The sequence below is a fragment of the Hevea brasiliensis genome, chromosome 11 (assembly GCF_030052815.1).
Source record: "Hevea brasiliensis isolate MT/VB/25A 57/8 chromosome 11, ASM3005281v1, whole genome shotgun sequence".
Lineage (NCBI taxonomy): Eukaryota > Viridiplantae > Streptophyta > Magnoliopsida > Malpighiales > Euphorbiaceae > Hevea > Hevea brasiliensis.
The window spans coordinates 76025276-76046176 of NC_079503.1; the positions used below are offsets into that span (position 1 = coordinate 76025276).

At 33.8% G+C, this 20901-nt stretch overlaps 1 protein-coding gene across 1 annotated transcript; it reads left to right on the top strand.

The window, feature by feature from the left end:
• The first annotated feature begins 1570 nt into the window (after positions 1-1570).
• Positions 1571-20259, top strand: LOC110670482 (ras-related protein RABA1d). The gene is made up of 2 exons (XM_021832554.2): positions 1571-2044; positions 19546-20259. Exons 1-2 carry the CDS (start codon positions 1824-1826, stop codon positions 19979-19981), a joined length of 657 nt encoding a protein of 218 aa, XP_021688246.1. The 5' UTR covers positions 1571-1823; the 3' UTR covers positions 19982-20259.
• Positions 20260-20901: the final 642 nt, after the last annotated feature.

The following is a 20901-nucleotide window of genomic DNA, read 5'->3' on the forward strand; positions in this document are numbered from 1 at the left end:
TTAATAAGGGTATATTTTGTAATTTATTTTACTAATGAAATAAATATATAATTATTAATTTATTATATTATTAATTTATTTTCTTATTGAAATAGATAAATAAAAAAATAATATAAAAAAAGTCATTTAATAACTTAAGAAGAAATATAAAAAATACTAAAAAAATAAATTAGAGTGATAAATTAAAAATAAGAATAATGAATTTTAAAAATATTAATTAAATTATTTCATTTTTACTGTTGTAAAACTTTAGTAAAAATTGATAAATAAAAGAGTATTCATATATAAGAGTTATTCAAAGAACATGCTTTTCAATATTCTTACAATGGTATTATTTTCGAGAGAATTAAAAAAAAAATTATGTTTATGGGCATTTTTATCAAAACAATAATAAAAAAATACTGCAATTTATAAATAATTTATATTATATAGCTAATAGAAAAAGAAGCTGATGAATGTTCTATGAACTGTGAATCAAACAATTATTTAAATAATTATAATTATCAGTTGCATTTAACAACTTATAATTATCAGCTGCATTTAACAACGGAATTAAATATTCTATACTCATAGCCCAAAGTAGGGGTGAACATTATTTGGTTCAAACCAAATAAATTAAACCGAATCACCTTAATTCGATAATTCTATTCGATTTTTATAATAATTCGTTTCAGTTCAATTTTATATTATAAAAATTTCGATTATTTCGATTCGATTCAGTTTTTAAGAGAAAAAATTTGATTAAACTGAACTGAATAGTTTTATTGATTTTTGAATTGATTTATTTTTATGAAGAATTTATGAATTATAAGTAATTATATATATATATAAATTATTTAATTTTATTGATTTATAGTTATTAGATTCAAATCAAGATCAAAATCAAATCAAATAATTTAAAAATCAAGTCTAAATTAAAAAATTAATTAAAAATCAAAACCGATCGATTTAAATAAAACCGAATCGAAATAGAGTGATTCGGTTCTATTATGTTTTTCATCCATTTTGATTCGGTTCAATTTTTAAAATATATAATTCAATTTCATGATTTGATTCGATTCGATTCAATTTAATTCGATTTAAACCGAATGCTCACCCGTAGCCCAAAGTTATTAAACCTTTCAAAAGGCAAAAATAAAATATTTAAAAGTTGAACTATTTTTTGCATTATGATAAAAAGTCTCGATTTTATTTATTTTCGCATGGAGTGAATTAAGGAAATTGGCTTTCATCATCAAGCTATCAACTTAATGATAAATGGTGAGGAACCACATTTAAGAAATCAAGCTGGCTTGAAAGGAAATATAAATAATAAGTTGACAAGATTGCCCCAAATTTCTTGGTCAAGAATGAGAAATAAAAAAAAAAAACAATAATACATAAAATTTGGTGTTATTACAAAGGATTTTTTTTTTATTCTGATTTTGTTGGTGGATTTTTAACAAGCCAATTAATTAAGGATCACACTCAATGGAAAAAGCTAAATACAGTGCCTAAAAGACCTAAATACCCTCAAATTAAAGCCGCACATGAGAGTTATATTAGGTTATTAATTTGCTTTGTGTAAGGACATTGTGGTCATTTAGAGTCTCCTTCAAAATTCACACCTTCACTTTCTTCAGCTTTCTCCTCTGGAGTACACAGAGGCAGCAAGCAGAAAGGAGTCTCCCATTTCCAGCTCACTTCCAGAGCAAAAAGAGTCAAAAAAATACACACAAAAGCTTTTTCATTTGAGGGATTTGATTTTTTTTTCTTTGTTAAATACAAGACAACATCTTTCTCTTCTCATTTACTTTCTTTGAAGCAAAGCAAGAGCAGAAGTGATGGCTGGGTACAGAGCTGAAGATGATTACGATTACCTCTTTAAGGTGGTGCTTATAGGTGACTCTGGTGTGGGCAAGTCCAATCTGCTGTCCAGGTTCACTCGGAATGAATTCAGCTTGGAATCTAAGTCCACTATAGGAGTTGAGTTTGCTACTCGTAGCTTGAACGTCGATGGCAAGGTCATCAAGGCCCAGATTTGGGACACTGCTGGCCAAGAGAGGTCTGTGTTCTGCTGTTTCTTTTGCTTGTGTATTTTTGGATTTTGTGATCTGGGTTTTTAGTTTGATTATGAAGATGCTGCTTTTTTTTTTTTTGAAGTCTCTGTTTGTTTCTGTGATCTCTTTGCGTCTAACTTTAGAATTTTTTGAAATCTCAAATAGCGACCTGGGATTTTTTGGTAGCTCTTTTTGGATATTTTATGCGTTTGAAACAGTTGTCTGCTTTTGTGATCTGGGTTTTCCATACATAAGAGGTTTAGCATGTTAATTAAGCTTTCTGCTGGTTGCTTGCTGTAAAAACCGAGGAAAAGAGAAGTAAATTAGATGTTGAATGTTTTGTCATCCTGGTTTTCGATTGAGATTTGCGATGGAGACCAGTAGATCTTGACATTTTACAGCTTCTATATGCAGTTTGGATGTTTATATTGCCTGCTGTATGAACAGTTTGACATTGAGTTGGGAATGAAGTAAAATTATTCTATTTTTTTTCCCTTAGGTTGCTGCAGTCTTTGGTAGTTGTTAAGGGAAAGGAAGAGCATCATCATTGTGTAGCCCATGGATTGAACCTGATTGTGACTATTTATAGACCACACATACTGTACAATCGCGAGTACCTTTGTGTTTAACCCATAGATTGGCAGCAGGACAAATGATAAGTTATGTTAGATTCATATATTTGGTTTAGACAGATTGAGGGTTGAATTTCTGAATTTGATTTGGGGTCATGCTTTGGAATTTTCTATCGGTTTGCTCCTAAAATTAGTGTGGAAAGTAGGATACAGTTAGGAGACATAAGAACTATACAGTTGCGCAAATCCTATGGCTTTTTTCCCCCCCACAAATGATTATTATTTTTTGTAAGGAGAAGGGAAAGGGAGATAGGGAGAGGTAGAGGATGTTGGGATTTGAATTCTTCACTTCTTTTAATACGAGTTAGACACTTGACCATTGGAGATTGGACTATAGTCCCAACGGTTAAATTAATAGTGTTGTCATTAGTTTGCCCTTCATTTTCCTTCTATACTCCCCCCGCCTCTCCTTTCTTTCTCTCTTTAAAAATATACTTAACACATATACCATGTTATATGTACATTAACAATGGGGAGTAAGTAAACTATACACTTTGGGGAGAATCATCTCTTCCTTGATCCCTACTCCAACTGATGAGTTGTATGTATGTTAAATTGTGTTATGGAGGAGTAAACCATGCACTTTTTACATGGGAAAAGATAGAAAGGAAATTGAACAAAGCGAGCAAAGATACATTCCCAGAAAAATGAGCATATAGAGTGACTGAAAATTCTTTATGTTGCTGTACCTTATCTTAGGAATTTTCTAGATGGCTTTATTTAGTTTCGTGAAATGAAAATGTAAGCAGAATTTGAAGCTCTAGTTCCTGCATAGTAATCAGTAGCATGGTGGTGCTTTTGCTCTAATCCCCTCTTCCAGTACATATTCCTTTAACTCATCTTGAAATTTGTTTAATCTATGCAAATAACCAATACAATTAATGTAGAAAGTTCCTTTTCTTCTTGTTATTTTTATTGATATTTTATTTTCCTTATGCGGGCTTAAATTTAAGACTTTTATGGTGTACCTCTGACAGTTATAAGAATAGCTTTACCTTTCACTTTTTAGAGCATATTCCTTTACATCAGATTAAAATTTTGACCCATCAATTTTGAGGTAATTTCATTACTCCAAGGAGTTATTCATAATTGTTGAGTGCTATTATGGATTGTTTTTGATGATTACTGTAGGTAGTTTTAGATATGAAGCCTAGGTTTAAGAGTGCAGGGCTCCTAAGATGGTTCAGGCTGAGTTCACATGCCTCTCACTCTCAAGTCTCAACTTTAAACATTTTTTTTTTTTTAAAAAACTCTTGCTGTACGGTCTGGTGGAGATGAAACTTAAGATCTTGGTTAAAGAGAATCAAGGCTCCTAGGATCTTTAGCTCCATTTTTGTATTCCAAGCTTGAACATCTCTGCTAACTAGCAGACAGTAAATAACTGTTGCTGTTTAAGATGCGTAAAATCCTGCCTTCTAACCACTTGAAGTTAGTTTCAGGCTTATTTGAGTTTCTGGGACATTTTAACTGAGCCTAGTCTAGTCAAACAAACCCTCGCAGGCCAGGTTTTAAGGGGATGACCCAATATGTACATAGATCATCCTGTTCTATTGATAATTTCAAATAAATATAGAACTTATAGCATTTATATGAATTTATGTATCCCGCAAACTGCATTGCAAATACATGTAGGAAAGTCTATGCTTTCTTAAACATATCCATGACTGGCATACATGTAATGCCTTTATGCAGTACATTAGCGATAGCAAAGGCAAAGATGAAGGTGTTTTGCTGTTGTGCATGTGTAATGAGATGGCATTGATTATGGATGTAATGGTAATGAGATTGCATTGACTATTGATGTCACGGTGGTGATGATGCAGTTAAGAGCTAGACTAAAAGCACGTGTTCATTGTGTTTTTTGAGTCAATACTGCAGTGACAGTGGACTAGTGATGTTCTGGTGGTAATGGCAATGGCAACTCAACAAGAGTATTGTAGAATGGAAGTTTTACAAGAGTTGTTGATATAATGGGCTGGAATTGTGATAGGGATATGGATGAAGAAGAATCTTCTGGAAGGTGACAGCTAGAATTGGGTGAGCTGGAATGTGGGTTGTTGGAGAGGAATACAAGAACCATGTGAAGGCAGCAGCTCCAGAGTCTTTATAATTGAGAGAATGAGTGAGGGATAGGCATGAAAAATGGAAATTGTATCTTTCTTCCAGCTTGTATAGCTTGGGGGCAGTTTGCGTAACTGCTAGGACGTGTGAGAGAGGGATTTTGGATTACTGTTTTGGAATTTCTTGTATTACTATTACCACCTGTATCTTCTGCATCAATATCCCTATCATATTGTAACTGCTATCAATTTAAGTTGTTTATTGGGGAGTTCAGAAATTGCGTTGTAGATAATCTTTGTTAGCTATTCATGCTTATTATACAGTCATGAAGGTGGATCACCCTCTTGTATGTGTGTTCTGTGGGAAAAAAAAGTATCAACTGGTTTCAATTTCAGGGTTCCCTTTTATTAGAGTATAGATTATTTAGTTTTGGGAATCGGAAGTTGCGTCAACATTTCCATTTCGACTTTGCAGCACATGCAGGATTATGGTATCTTAACATCTGAGGTGGTTGTTGTCTCTTCATTTTCAATTGGTTCTGTTTTTGCTTTCCTCTTTTTTGGGAGGATATAAGTATTGATCTCTGGAATTATAAAAGCAGGAAAGTCTATTTGGATGTTTATCTCTTTTTCATTAGAAGTTCCAAGTTTGATGAACATTAATAGTTGGAGGCAACTAGGACAATTTATGTGAGAAAAAAGGGAGCTAGAGAATCTTGCAAAGATCCATAAAATTGCCTGTAAAATCCATTTTCGTTTGAATTGTTCTGAAGGGGTTTTGCTGCTCTGCCTTTACACTTCTGCAAGTGGTTAATCAATAGAAACCCACGGCTGTAAAGTCACCCTAGTGTAGTATGGGAAGATAGAATTTAGGAGTTATGTTCATTGTAAAATTAGGAATTTTAGGGTTTGTTCGCTTATAGAAAATTGGAGTAGTTTTCTAGAAAATTTTTTCAGGAAAACTGAAAAATAGATTTTTGTGTTCAAATGTGTCAGTTTTCTAAATGGGGAAGTTTTCCAATTTTCCAAAATTTAACTAAGATAAAGTTGTTTTCCACTGTTTTCCTTTATAATAAAAGTCTTGTTCTGCAAATTGAAAATATAATCAAAATTACACTATAACTTTTCCTAATTAAAATTAAATAATTATTTAAGAAAAATATTTGTAATTATTTATTTATAATGATAAAAAATTAATTATATTATCATAAAATAAATGAATAATAGGTACTAAAATAATTTTAATAAGAAAATGAATTTTAAATATATTATATAATGATTTTCTTTTAATTATGAAAGATATGTATAATTTTTTTAGTTTTTTGAATTAGAAAACTGTTTTCTATTAACAAGAGGTGAACGTGTTTTTCATATTTTCCCTTGTTTTCCGTTGAAAATGAAAACTGAAGTTTCTTTAGAAAATGGAAAACAAAAAACTGTTTTCCAAAGTAAACAGGCCCTTTTTTATTATTCAAGAATTCTATTAGTATTAGTATTTTATTTGGGAAGTATTTTAATTATTTAGGGTTTACTATATATATTATATAGAACCTAGGGTTTCTATTATTGTAGCTTAGACTTTGATATGATTATCATTTGAGCATAATATAATTGAGAATTTGTAGAAACAATTGCTTTACTTGCAGTTTTACTAGTGCTATCTCCAGAATTAAAAGATGATTTTGGCACAACTGGACTGATTTGGACCTACAAATTGTGGAGACAACTTATACTGATATGATCTAAAAGAATATGAAGCAAATTGACAGGAGGTGGGGAATTGGTAGTGTCTCTATATCTCTAAAGCCTTGTTATAGGCTTCTTCTATTATTTTAGAAGAATGCAATTTGAGTTCCCTCTGAATGTTAAGTTTCAATCCATTAATAAAATGGAGTACAAGGAAAGGGTTCTCAACTAAATCACAAAACAAATTACATCTAAGCAAAGTCTCCTCACAAATTTCCATTTATTTAGTTGCACTAGAGGTTGATTGCGTGAGATTCATCATTTCATTCACTATATTTTCCCTATAATAGTTAGGCACATACTTCTCCTTCATTTTGCTTTTCATGATAGCCCACTAGTAGTTGGAGGCTCATTCAAGTGCTCCATGTTGCTTTGAACACGTTGCCAATATTTTCTAACAGCTCTAGTCAATTTTATTTTGGCAAATTAGACATGTGATAAAAATACAATACTCCTCCATCCCATCTAACCAATAAATAAAAGCATTAGGGTCTAATTTTCCATCATATTCAGGGGTGTTTAATTTGACCTTACTAATGACATCAACATGTTCATTATTATCATATCTAGGAGGTTGCCTATGGTCCTTATCAAGGGCACTACCATGAAGATCATAATGCTCAAAATGCTGGTTTTACCTAAAATGAGGATGGGGTGGTTCATCAGGAATATGCTCATCATACCCAGCATGTGTCCTATCTTCAAAGTGCAAGGGTAGATTACCAATAGGGGTAAATCTCACATGTTTTGATGCTACATTATGTTACATACTATAGAAGAAAGTATAATAGTAATAGGAAGGGGAATATTGGCAGAAAAGGAAGCTAGAGTGTATAATTGATTCTGTAACAGAATTGGTAACTGCTATGTTTGACTTTAGAGAAAGTAGTTATTGAGTTGAGATATAAATTCTTAAACAAGTTAATCTTGTAATTCATTCAAGAATTATCAAAGAAATAATACTTCTTAGTTCTCTCTCAACTATTTCTCTATTCTCTCTCTCTCTCTCTCTCTCTCTCTCTCTCTCTCTTCTCTAATTTTTCCCTACTTCTCTTATAATTCTCTGTTAGGGTTCCTTAACCCTAACATTTGGTATCAGAGCAATCAGATCCAAGAATCAGTGGGTAATTGGTTCCTGGAAGTCGGAAATATGACCAGATCAATTGTAGTGAGTCCTGAGATGGTGAAGATTGCTGAGCTGGAAGAACAAGTGAGGAATTTGCAAGAAGTTTCTCGGAATCTGCAAGAAGTGGCTTCAAGAACTACTGGAGATCTGAAGGAATTTAAAGAAGATATGATGAAGAAAACTGAGGGTCAGAATGTCATCTTGGAAGAATTGCGAGCGTACATGAGTGCTGGAAGGAGTAAGGAAGTTAGTAATTCTGGGGAAGGTGGAAGTAGATCTGAAAATATTGGATCTCAGTTAGTTTTGGGAAATGGCATGGGTTTATTACCTAACCCTACATGGATCCAGAATTTACAGAATATAGGTAACCGTAATGACCTTGGAAAATTTTCTTTTATGGAAGGTGTGACACAGATTTTGCCCAAGATAGAGTTGGTTACTTTTGATAGGAAAGAATCTAGGGCTTGGCTGAGAAGGTGTGAAAAATATTTTGAGATCTATAAGGTTTCTATTGATCAAAAGGTACCAATAGCTAGCATGTTTTTGGTGGATAGGGCTGATGCATGGTTTCATAATTGGAACAAGGGTGGAGTACATTCTTGGGAAGAATTTGAGAAGGGAATTTGCAGTAGATTTGGGGATGAAGGGCTAGAGGATTTAGTAGAGGGTTTTATGAAACTGAGGCAGGAGGGATGATTAGAGGAATATCAAGATGAATTTGAGGAATTGAGAATAAGAATGGAGATATTAATGCCTGAATTAGGTGAATCCTATTTTCTGTTTGCTTTTATGGGGGTTTTAAAGGATGAAATTAGGTTGGTTGTTAGAATGATGAAGCCTGTTTCCTTATCTCAGGCTATAGAAGTTGCTAGGCTTCAAGAACAAGTGTTGAAAGTCAGTAAAAAGCCTAAGAATACTGTTTTTTTGGGGGGGGGGGGGGGATGTGAGGCGAAATAACATCCATTAGAATTATATAAAATGCACCAGGTAATGCCTAGAAAAAATGGTGGAGTCACAATGGTCTCACTTAAGTACCACCTCCTTATACAGCATTTCCTAGACATGCATTTCTTATAATCCTAATAGAATCAAACAACTGGTATGTGCCATCTTCCCATAACACTACCACGGTACTAAGGATTTATGCCACGAAGGCATAGATAGACAGGAGTCGCCACCCGGGTAATAATCGGGACATATTCGGTGTTTCTTCCGATGGTCATGGATGGCAACTTATTCCTTGCAGAGTTTCCACAATCGTCATTACCATAGCCCAATGTCTAGGTTCGGGATAGTGGGTACGTAAGGGGAAGGTGTTAGGCACCCCTTACGCCTGGTCTAACCTCGTTAATTCGAGTGCCAGTCCTCTACTAATATTTCTAAAAGTCTTGTTTATTATTCCTTTATTAAACTTCATCCTAAAAAATGCAATTCTAATCCTACACACGCAAGTAATTCACAAAAGGGTTGTTGTTTATATACAATTTTCATGCACAAGTAATTCCTATATATGGGGTTGCTAATTATTTAAATGATATTTACCAGATGACTAAAATTAATTTATTATTGAGAATTTAATTTACAAATAAATTCAATTTCAAATGATTCTACGTTTCTATTTAATCTAATTAATTAATTTTCATCAAGTTACTTTAAGGATAATTGAATTGAGTTAATTATGTACATGTGTAATTTATTCTAATATCACATAAGGTCTAAACAATCACAACCTAATAAAGATTTCTAACATGCAAATTTATTTTACAATTGCCAAGTATTAAATTAAATTTATTTTACATGCCAATGTTAGTTTAATTTACAAACAAGATTAATTTTAATTTATAAAGTATTTATTTAAGTTAATTAAATGCAAAAGTCGATTAAATTAAAAACAAAGTTAATTTTAATTTATCAAGTAAAAATTCTATTATTACTACAATTTCATGCCAATGGTTATTTGAGGAGTTTAGGACTATTTACCTGTTGGTAAATGCAGTTGCTATTGGGGGCAAGCTACCTTTAAAAAATGGTCTTCTCTTCTAGTATGGCAATGATATCCCTGGCTTACTTCTATTTAGCTCCATATAAGCTCCACGCAAATGCTCTCTTTGGTACTTACCTTCGGGCTACTTTTACCAATTTTGTTTGTAATAAAAAATAAAGAAACTAAAGAAGATAAACGAAATAAAGAAAATAAGAAAATATTAATAACAATTTACATTGCATTCTAACTTTAGTCTCCTAAAGGGTTAAGATTCCTAATTAGGTACAACTACCTAAGGGTCCACATCTTCTAACATATTCCAAACACTTCACAACACTTCTTGAATTAAAAAAGCACAGAAAAAACAGATCAAATATCAATTGGAACCCAAGAAAATACAAGAACATGCATAAATATACAATTTCTAAATTCTGATAGATTGATAGTAGCAAGAAATTTGATTTTTGAAAAATAGTTAGACAAGCCTAAAAATCATGAAAAAATTACAAAAGTTAGCCAAAACATCATACAACATCATAAAATTTATAAACCAAACAAAATCCTAACTGAATGGTCTACACAAATTGTAAATTGCATTTCCTAGACATGCACTTCATATAATCCTAATAGAATCAAACCACTGGTAAGTGCCGTCTTCTCATAACACTACCATGGTACTAAGGATTTATGCCACAAAAGCATAGATAGACAGGAGTCGCCACCCGGGTAATAACCGGGACATATTCAGTGTTTCTTCCGATGGTCATGGATGACAACTTACTCCTTGCAGAGTTTCCACAACCGTTATTACCATAGCCTAATGTCTAGGTTCGGGATAGTGGGTACGTAAGGGGAAGGTGTTAGGCACCCCTTATGCCTGGTCTAACCTCGTTAATTCGAGTGTCAGTCCTCCACTAATGTTTCTAAAAGTCTTGTTTATTATTTCTTTATTAAACTTCATCCTAAAAAATGCAATTCTAATCCTACACACGCAAATAATTCACAAAAGGGTTGTTGTTTACATACAATTTTCATGCACAAGTAATTCCTATATATGGGGTTGCTAATTATTTAAATGATATTTACCAGATGACTAAAATTAATTTATTATTGAGAATTTAATTTACAAACAAATTCAATATTAAATAACCCTACTTTTCTATTTAACCTAATTAATTAATTTTCACCAAGTTAATTTAATGATAATTGAACTGAGTTAATTATGTACATGTGTAATTTATTCTAATATCACATAAGGTTTAAACAATCACAACCTAATAAAGATTTCTAACATGCAAATTTATTTTACAATTACCAAGTATTAAATTAAATTTATTTTACATGCCAATGTTAGTTTAATTTACAAATAAGATTAATTTTAATTTACAAAGTATTTATTTAAATTAATTAAATGCAAAAGTCGGTTAAATTAAAAACAAAGTTAATTTTAATTTATCAAGTAAAAATTCTATTATTACTACAATTTCATGCCAATGGTTATTTAAGGAGTTTAGGACTATTTACCTGTTGGTAAATGCAGTTGCTATTGGGGGCAAGCTATCCTTAAAAAATGATATTCTCTTCTAGTATGGCAATGATATCCCTGGCTTACTCTATTTAGCTCCATATAAGCTCCACGCAAATGCCCTATTTTGGTACTTACCTTAGGGCTACTTTTACCAATTTTGTTTGTAATTAAAAATAAAGAAACTAAAGAAGATAAAAGAAATAAAGAAAATAAAAAAACATTAATAACAATTTACATTGCATTCTAACTCTAGTCTCCTAAAGGGTTAAGATTCCTAATTAGGTACAACTGCCTAAGGGTCCACATCTTCTAACATATTCCAAACACTTCATAACACTTCTTGAATTAAAAAAGCACAGAAAAAACAGATCAAATATCAATTGGAACCCAAGAAAATACAAGAACATGCATAAATATACAATTTCTAAATTCTGACAGATTGATAGTAGCAATAAATTTGATTTTTGAAAAATAGTTAGACAAGTCTAAAAATCATGAAAAAATTACAAAATATTAATGCTTTTTTAGTGATTCTTGAGCCTAAAATTAATAGAATTTCGTGTAGAATATGAATATAATTTTTACAAATTTTTTACAGATTCAGAAAATAACGAAAATTAACAAAAATATAAGAGACAGACAACTGAACATGTGCGGAGTTGTGTATCCCCTCAAATTAAACATGATTACATGATCTATATGAACATATAAAATAAATTTAAAACAAGGAACATAGAATTAAACATTACATGGCATAGATCTTGAAAAGAAAATAAAAGAACTAACCTTTAAAAAATATCGCTAGAAAGAAAGAAGAATTAAAAGAATTTTGGCTATTCTTCTCTTTAATTTTTTTTTCCTTTTTTTTTTTTTTTGTCTCCTCCTCCTCTTTTTTCTTCCCTGTTTTTTTTTTTTAAATTTTTTTACCAGTGGGGTATTTATAGGGTTTTGGGAGAGAGGTGTGATAGGGTTTGAAGTCCTAGGGTGATAAAGTTCAGAAAATTTAAACAACTAGGATTGCAGAATTTGGGTGAGACTGAGATATAGATGAGGTGTTTCAACCAATAGGAAGAGATGGGAAGGGGAAGGCACCAATAGAAAGTGAGGAAGAGGTGTGGTAGGGTTTAGAGTCCTAAGGTGATAAGGTTTAGATAACTTAAACAACTGGGATTGAGGAAATTGGGTGAGATTGGGATATGGGTGAGGTGTTCCAACCAATAGTAAGAGAGAGAAGGGGCGGCACCAATAGGGAGTAAGGAAGAGAGTGGGACCAATGGGGTGAGAGAGAGTTTGTATGGGAGAGGGATAGTGAAAAAGATATTTTTTTATTTTAATTTTTTTAAAAATAAATTAAATGGGTCATATTTAAAATTCATAAATAGGCTTTCTTAGGTCCATGGGGCCCAATTAAACTTAATTAGGTCTATTTAAGAACTACCCATATTTAATTTAAACAAAACAAGATTTTATTTAAATTAAATTAATTTCCTAAAAAACATATTATTATTTTTTTTTCAAGATCATGCCACGGAATTAATAATTCAGCTCCATGCCTCTAATTACATCTTACAGTCATAATTTTTCATCATCGGGTTTCTCACAGCCTCAATGCACATATTCATCACAAAATCACAAAATAAGGGTCTATAAATATCAGCAATTTTTCCAAACCTTTTAGAAGCCAATCTACTGTCCCTTCAACTCCATATTAGACTAATTACCCAAACTAGCGTGCCAAGCCATATCAGACCTATCAAAACCCTACAAGACCACCAAATTTTGATAAACCTAGCCCTACAACAATTAAAACTCAGTCCAGTACCAACTCACCCAATCCACTGCCTGTTTCTACTTCATCTTCAGTATATAAACCAACAAATTCTTCTTCAAACCCTGTTAAGAATCAGCCTAAACCATGTTATAGATGTGGGGATAAGTATTTTCCAGGGCACCAATGTAAGCAGAAATCATTAAATGCAGTTTGTGCCGAGGAGAAGGATGATGATGGAGGTGAAGAGGAGTGGTTTGAAGCAGGAATGGAGATGGAGGAAAGGGGAAATAATATGGAAGAAAATACTCTGTCAGTTCATGCATTGGAAGGTAGTCATGGTATTGATACAATAAGGATGTTGAGCCTTTATAAAAACAAGCAATTGGTGATATTAATTGATAGTGGTAGTACCACCAGTTTCCTTGACAAAAGAATAGCTAAAGAATTGAAATTGGAGTTGGTTTCAACCCCATACACTGCTATTACAGTGGTAGATGGGAGGAAGTTGGGGTGTGATTTACAGTGTCAGCAATTTAAATGGAAAATGGACAATAATGAGTTTAATTTTGATTTGAAGATTCTGGAATTAGGGGGTTTTGATATGATATTAGGAGTGGATTGGTTAAAGAAGTATAATCCAGTACTATTTGACTTTGAGGCATCAACAATTACTATTATTGTGAAAGGAAAATCAGTAGTTTTGCATGGCATTGGAGAGGGTAAGCTGCTGTCTGGGCTTTGGTGTTCTGCCAATATATTGAGGAAAGATGGTAAGGATTTTCAGACTTCTTTGTTCTGTGTTATGCATTTTGACCACTTCTTACTATCAGCTACTTCCAATTTTGGGTGTGATGAGAGGCTGCGACAATTACTCCAGAAATATAGCAGCATTTTTGAACAGCCTCAAGGTTTACCACCTTTTAGAAGTCACAATCATGCTATTCCTCTACAGCATGATGCTCAGCCTGTCAATATTAGGCCTTATAGATACCCCCATTACCAGAAGACAGAGATTGAAACATTGGTAAAAGATATGCTCTCCTTTTCCATCATTCAACCTAGCACTAGCCCCTATTTTTTTCCTGTTCTTTTAGTGAAGAAGAAAGATAGGACATGGAGATTTTGGGTTGACTATAGGAGACTTAATGATTTGACAGTTAAGGATAAGTTTTCAATCCCTATTATTGATGATTTGCTAGATGAATTGCATGGGGCTGTGATCTTTTCAAGATAGATTTGAGGGTTGGTTACCATCAAATAAGGATGAAGGTGGATGATGTTTCTAAGACTGCTTTTAGGACACCCCATGGGCATTTTGAATTTAAAGTGATGCCTTTTGGGCTTACTAATGCTCCTGCCACATTTCAAGCCTTAATGAATCACATTTTCCAACCTTTTTTAAGGAAATTTGTACTAGTATTTTTTGATGATATATTAGTTTATAGTAGGGATATGGAGAGTCATTTGGAGCATTTGGAACAAGTGTTTGAGGTGCTGCAAGCCCAACGTTTTTTTTGCTAAACGATCTAAATGTTTCTTTGGGCAAACTGAAATTGAATATCTTGGGCATATCATCTCAAGACAGGGGGTTGCTATTGATCCAAAGAAGGTTGTTGCTATGGTAAACTGGCCTGTTCCTACTTTAGTCAAGGATCTCAGGAGTTTTTTGGGACTTATAGGCTATTATAGGAAATTCATAAAAAATTATCGGGTTATTTGTCAGTCTCTAACTGATTTATTAAAGAAGGATTCATTTCACTAGAATGCTGCTGCTCAAAAGGCTTTTGAGAAGCTTAGGGAATTAATGTCTACAGCTCTAGTTTTAGCTCTACCAGATTTTTCTAAGCCATTTGTAATTGGGACAGATGCTTAGTAATTGGGGAATGGGAGCAGTGTTGCAACAGCAAGAGCATCTTATTGCCTTCATTTCTAAGGCTTTTGGGCCTAGGAGTAAGGCTTTATCTGTGTTTGAGAAGGTATTACAGACTAGAGTGGTTTCCAGGGGAGATCAGAAGGTGGAACAAGGACTTATCAAGTGTTTTCAATTGCCTGAAGAGGATGCCACCTGGGAGTATAGAAGTTTTGTCACTGCTCAATTTCCAGAACAGCCACTTTCTTGGGGACAAGAAAGTGCTGAGGAGGGGGTATTGTTACATACTATAGAAGAAAGTATAATAGTAATAGAAAGGGGAATATTGGCGGGAAAGGAAGCTAGAGTGTATAACTGATTCTGTAACAGAATTGGTAACTGCTATGTTTGACTTTAGAGAAAGTAGCTACTGAGTTGAGATATAAATTCTCAAACAAGCTAATCTTGTAATTCATTCAAGAATTATCAAAGAAATAATACTTCTCAATTCTCTCTCTCTTCTCTAATTTTTCCCTACTCTTATAATTCTTTGTTAGGGTTCCTTAACCCTAACACATTACTACTATGAGATGCATGTTGTGCACCCAGAGTATAAACTGCAATAGGTGCAGATTCAATGGAATTAGGGTCGTGACGTTAGGTGTTGCGTAACAGACTCTTCTTCCACTATAGGATGCTTGCCAAGGGCTTTCAATTGTGCAGTGAGTTGTTCCACTTGATGGTCATGTAAAGTGGAGTTATGAGGTCGCTGTGTAGTGAAGGTTTGGGCCTTTGTTCTTTCTGGTCCTCCACACCCACATCCACCCACCCACAACAACCCCACCCCCCCAACCCTCGTTCTTCTCTTCCAACTCTCTGTGTGCAAGTGGGCGCATCCCTCATTTCTCTTCTAGACTTGGTATTCTATTCATCTGAAAATGTTTTCATTATTTGATTTATGTTTACCCTGTTTAAGAAACTTTATGAGGTCCATTTTTATAATCTTTGAGAGCATGATTACATAGTTGGTTATCAACTTCTAATCTCTAGAGGTTTGTCAAGATATTTAATCAAAATTGTTCAATACCATGCCATTTGTTCCTACCATTATAACTTAAAATCTTTCCTGTTCTTCTTGGTATAACTGTTGATTAAATTGTGGAATATTTTGCTGATGTGTCAATGACAAAAATGTGCATGTCAGAACCTTCAAAATCCTGGTGGTTTATTTGAAATCAAATTTATTATCTTTGAATCCAAATACAACAGCCTCTGATTTGCAAACTGGTGCTTGTACTGCATATGATGCACAAAGCCCAATGTAGTAGTATTTTATGTCAAGCTTTCTTGGATCTGATGATAAACCCGCAAAAACTAAATACTGATTCGAGTCTTCAGTTGATGGAGCCTGCACAACTTGGCCAACAATACATTCAATGACTTTGCAATTCCTTTAATAGGTTGTACGTCTTCACTGTTGCCACTAATGACAAACAGACCAAGCTGCCTTTTCCTTGCATAGGTATCTTCCCAATCATCATGCACTTTTTTGTTCTCTTGGAAATTACTGGACTCTGTAAGGGTGGTAATATTGGCAACTGAGGAGAAGATGGTGGTGCAGCAGGAGCTTCAATTACAACATCTCACGCACACACAATGCCCTTGCTTTCTTGAAAAACTTCATCTTTCATGATCTTGCACTACTTCTTTTGATCTTCTTCAACATCAAAATGTTCTTCATTTACATCTTGAATCTGTTCATTCTTTTCATCATCAATAATGGTCATGTCTTGTTCGACACTCTTATTGACAGCAGAAACATTTGCTATTGATGGCTAGTGTTGTGGAAAATTATCATCAATGTCAGGAACATTTTCTTGGATTTGTTGCAATTCCTTGCTGTTTTCTTCATCACTTTCTTGTATTTCATCAAAACTTCCTTGAATTTTTGGGTTCTCTTCACAGGACCAAGAGTAATCTTCAACATCAACACTTTTTTCTTCTTCTTTATTGAATTCTACATCTTCCTCATCTTCAATATCATTTATGATACTCACCATGAATGGTGCCTTGTCACAATCATGGTTAATAGCAAATTGTTCATCACACCACAAGCACAAGCCCTTACACCTTCTAATCATTCAATTTTGATAAGGTCTTTGTGATGAGAAAGGAACAAAATCCATGGCAGAAATTGATGTAGAACAACAAGGAACAAGGAACAAATCCTTAGAAGAGAGAATTAATTCTCAATAATTTTATTAATCTCAATAATAATCATAGTCTAAAGCTACTGAATAATAGAAAATTAGCTCTATTTATGGAGCTTACAACTCTAATCAAATTAGGAATAGAAACTCTAATTCAATTCTAATTAGGAATACTAAATAATAGAAAATTAGCTCTATTTATAGAGCTTACAACTCTAGTCAAATTAGGAATTGAAACTCTAATTCAATTCTAATTAGGAATACTAAATAATATAAATTAGAAAATAGTAGACCTAATAATTTCCTAATTAAAAATTTAGATTTGCTTCTATTTTGCGTTAGAAATTTTGTGTAATTAAATAGGGTTTAGCATAAACAAATGGACAAGAGTTTTGAGCAAGAAGAAATCAAGAATCAAGAAGTTGATTTCGTTTCCAAGTGAACGAAATCTTAGGAAATTATAGAGAAAAATAGGAAGAAGAATGAGAAACGACAAATTAATGGAAAGAACAAAGAAGAGGGAAAACCTAGATTCAAGTAAGGAGAGAGAAGAAGAAGAAGAAGAAGAACTACAAGTAGAAACCCATGGCCAAAGATCGTTCATTCTGATACCATCGATGCATGATATTCCAACCATAGGAACACAAGAACAGGAAGAATAGAGAATAGAGAGAGAATTAGTAGAATTCAGAGAGAGAGAGAGAGAGAGAGAGAGAGAGAGAGAATAGAGAGAGAATTAGTGGGAATTCAGAGAGAGAGAGAGAGAGAGAGAGACTTCTTCATTGATCTATTATCTAAGATACATCATACAAATATGCTTTCATTATTTATTCAACTAGTAGCTAGAGAAGAGTAGCTAAAGGAGAACGATGAATGCTCTGCCACTTCCCATATTCTAAGCTACAATTGCTATGTTTCTTCTTTTCATTGGTGAATAGTAAAACAACTCTAACCATTCTAATGACTCCCCTTCACCAGTACACATCTTTTCACTTCTAGTACTCACCGTTTTATTAATGGCATATTCTCGTATCAATACTTCTCCTTCCCCCCTCCCCTCTCTCCTTCTAGATTCCTTGTCTTCAAGGAATGCAAGAAACCAAGCTCTCAACTCATTGGTGTGCTCCTAGGAAACTCCAAAGAAGCATTGGCAGGAATTGAAGCGCCTTGCTTCATCTTGCATTTAATCATTCTCAAATATCCAATTGAATGTTGGTTTAACATTCGTTTCATCTTATATCTAATCCTTTCCAAGAATAGCTTCAAAAGTGGAAAAATATGTTTACCAACACTAGCTTCCTTGTAATCTTTCAAATCAAATTCAGTAATATCAACTTCTGCATATTTCCAACCCTTTATCTGGGAGTATCTCTTGTACATTTTGAATGCGTCCATTGCAAACAAAGAGACTAGACATATATCCTCTTCACCATACCCCATAAAACTTGAAATCCTTTTAAATGAGTGGAACTTCTTCTTGGGAACATACACATTTTCTTGATAAACCTCATTTGCCAAAATTGTTTGCTGGTTGTTCTCAATAAGAACCTGAATAACATCCTTAGACCTTGCATCTTCTAGTTTCTTCTTAGACACATTTCCAATTCACACCCAGTCAGTTCATCAACATAGTATGGAACAAGACTGTCACCATAGAGAGCAATTGAAGCAGAGTACAAGAAGTGGTCAAACTGATCAGATGAGATTTTCCCATCCGTAGAATTGGAATCTAGTGAAAGGCTGCTAATTTTCCCAGCTTCCTCAAACTTCAGAACTTCAGTTTCAGCCTTAACAAAGGTAGTGGGTTTAGTAGATTGTTTGGACTTATTGTGAATTGTTGCTACAGTTAGCTCCTGCAACTTAGCCAGAATGTAAGCATCTGCAAGTGTTTTTGGCTTAAACATTCCCACTGCCAATTGCAACTCATCAACTAGTCCAGAGAGAAAAAAATCCAACGCTTGATCTTCTTGAATTCTGACTTTTGAATATAAGTGGTTAAAAGAATTCCAATAATCTTGCAAGGTAGATTCTTTATTCAAATTCCTTGAATCTTCCGATGGTACTCATAACTCAAGTTCATCTTGTATGATTTAATGGACCATTTTAAGCTTAATTATACATGATGGTGTTATCATAATTACCGTGCTGTTTAGGAAGTTTGAGAATGATTTTAGGGGGTTCTGAGCCAAATTACTTCAACTGACGAGAAAAGGCATGTGGACCTAACAAAATTTGACTAAATTTTACTGGATGAATTTAAATGCTAATTTGAATGCTTTCCAGGTACCAATTTACCGCTTTATGAGATATGATCTTTTGGGTAACTGTCAATAGTTTGATATTGCAATTCAGATCTTACCTGTGAGACTCTTGGGCATGCACCATTCAATCTTTATTTTTAGATATGGTGCAGTAAATGGATTTTTTCTTGGATCCCAAGCCGTTTTACTCGCTGATGTCTCCATGTAATTTCTCAGATTGTTCTGTCACATGTGATGCTGTTTTGCTTTTTGCCACTAAATGCTCGAATGCATTAATCACCCATTGGCTTCCCTTCTACTTCTCATTGTTATTTGGAACTTATCTTTTGTGGTTTATAGGTACCGTGCCATAACTAGCGCTTACTACCGAGGAGCAGTGGGTGCACTACTTGTGTATGATGTCACACGACACTCAACATTTGAAAATGTTGAAAGGTGGCTAAGGGAATTGAGGGACCATACAGACCCAAACATTGTGGTGATGCTCATTGGTAATAAATCAGACCTTCGCCACCTTGTTGCTGTCTCAACTGAGGATGGAAAGTCCTTTGCAGAGAGAGAGTCACTCTACTTCATGGAAACTTCTGCTCTGGAAGCTACTAATGTGGAAAATGCATTTGCTGAAGTACTTACTCAGATCTACCGAATTGTAAGCAAGAAGGCTATGGAGACAGGGGATGAAGGTGCTGCATCAGCTGTTCCGTCGAAAGGAGAGAAAATCGACGTTAGTAAAGATGTTTCTGCTCTGAAGAGAGTTGGGTGCTGCTCAAGCTAGGAGTTGAGTCTGAATTCAATTGTCACGGAGGATGGAGCTGGTTTGTTTTTGCTGCATCTGTGTTAATGTACACCATTATTCTGTAAAATTTTCTCAAAGATGCCAACAGTAGGAAAGCTATGGATTGATTTTTATTTTCCTTTTTTGGAGCTAAACTGTGACTGTTGTTTCTAGCTGACAAGACAGCTTAACTAGGAGCAAGTTATTACGCTATTGCTTTCAAAATGGTTCCCAGTCAAGTCCGAAGCTGCATTAATCTATCTATTTAGTTGTATTCATTTTTGGAATCACATTTTCTGCATTAATTCACAGGAAATTGAATTAAATTACCCTATCGCATCTGAAAATTTGCAAATGTCTTGTATTCTTTATTCTTTGAAGCTATCTATCATTTGGGGTTTGGCAGCGGATGATGTGGGCTTTACTTTCAGCAAACCTTATTGTCTTATTGATGTTATATGGCATCTCGGGCTTGATACTCTATCGTCCGTGGGTCTTTCTTTCTTTCTTTCAGTGGCTGGAGATCTAATATTTTTGAGCATGTGGATTTTTTTGGGGAGCTTGGCGAGGTATATTTGAAGAGAAAGGATCCCATTGAGCTTCGAAAAAGAGTGCTGTTTCAATGGTTTGAAGTTTCAAAGAAAACTATGGAGGTTTTGATCTACAAATGTGTGGTGAGGAGGCCAAAAAAAGGCAGTCATGGTAGAAAAGGTTCCCACTCTCATCGATTCTGCAAAATCTCGAGCAATTTGTTGCCATTTGTTTTAGATCAGATAGCATGAAGCTCTTTATTTGTATATTTCTACTGTGTCTAGATTGTGATCTTTTTACCTTTTATTTGGATAGAAGAAAATGGAGAGGAGAAAAAAAAATGATTTCCTTGAATTCCTTTGTTAGAATATTAAATTGACAGGGAAAAT

Bases quoted from the DNA above. Each gene is read 5' to 3' on its own strand.
- LOC110670482 (XM_021832554.2), top strand. From the start codon at position 1,824: ATGGCTGGGTACAGAGCTGAAGATGATTACGATTACCTCTTTAAGGTG. The intron at 2,045-19,545 runs GTCTGTGTTCTG...TGTGGTTTATAG, and splicing joins GACACTGCTGGCCAAGAGAG to GTACCGTGCCATAACTAGCG.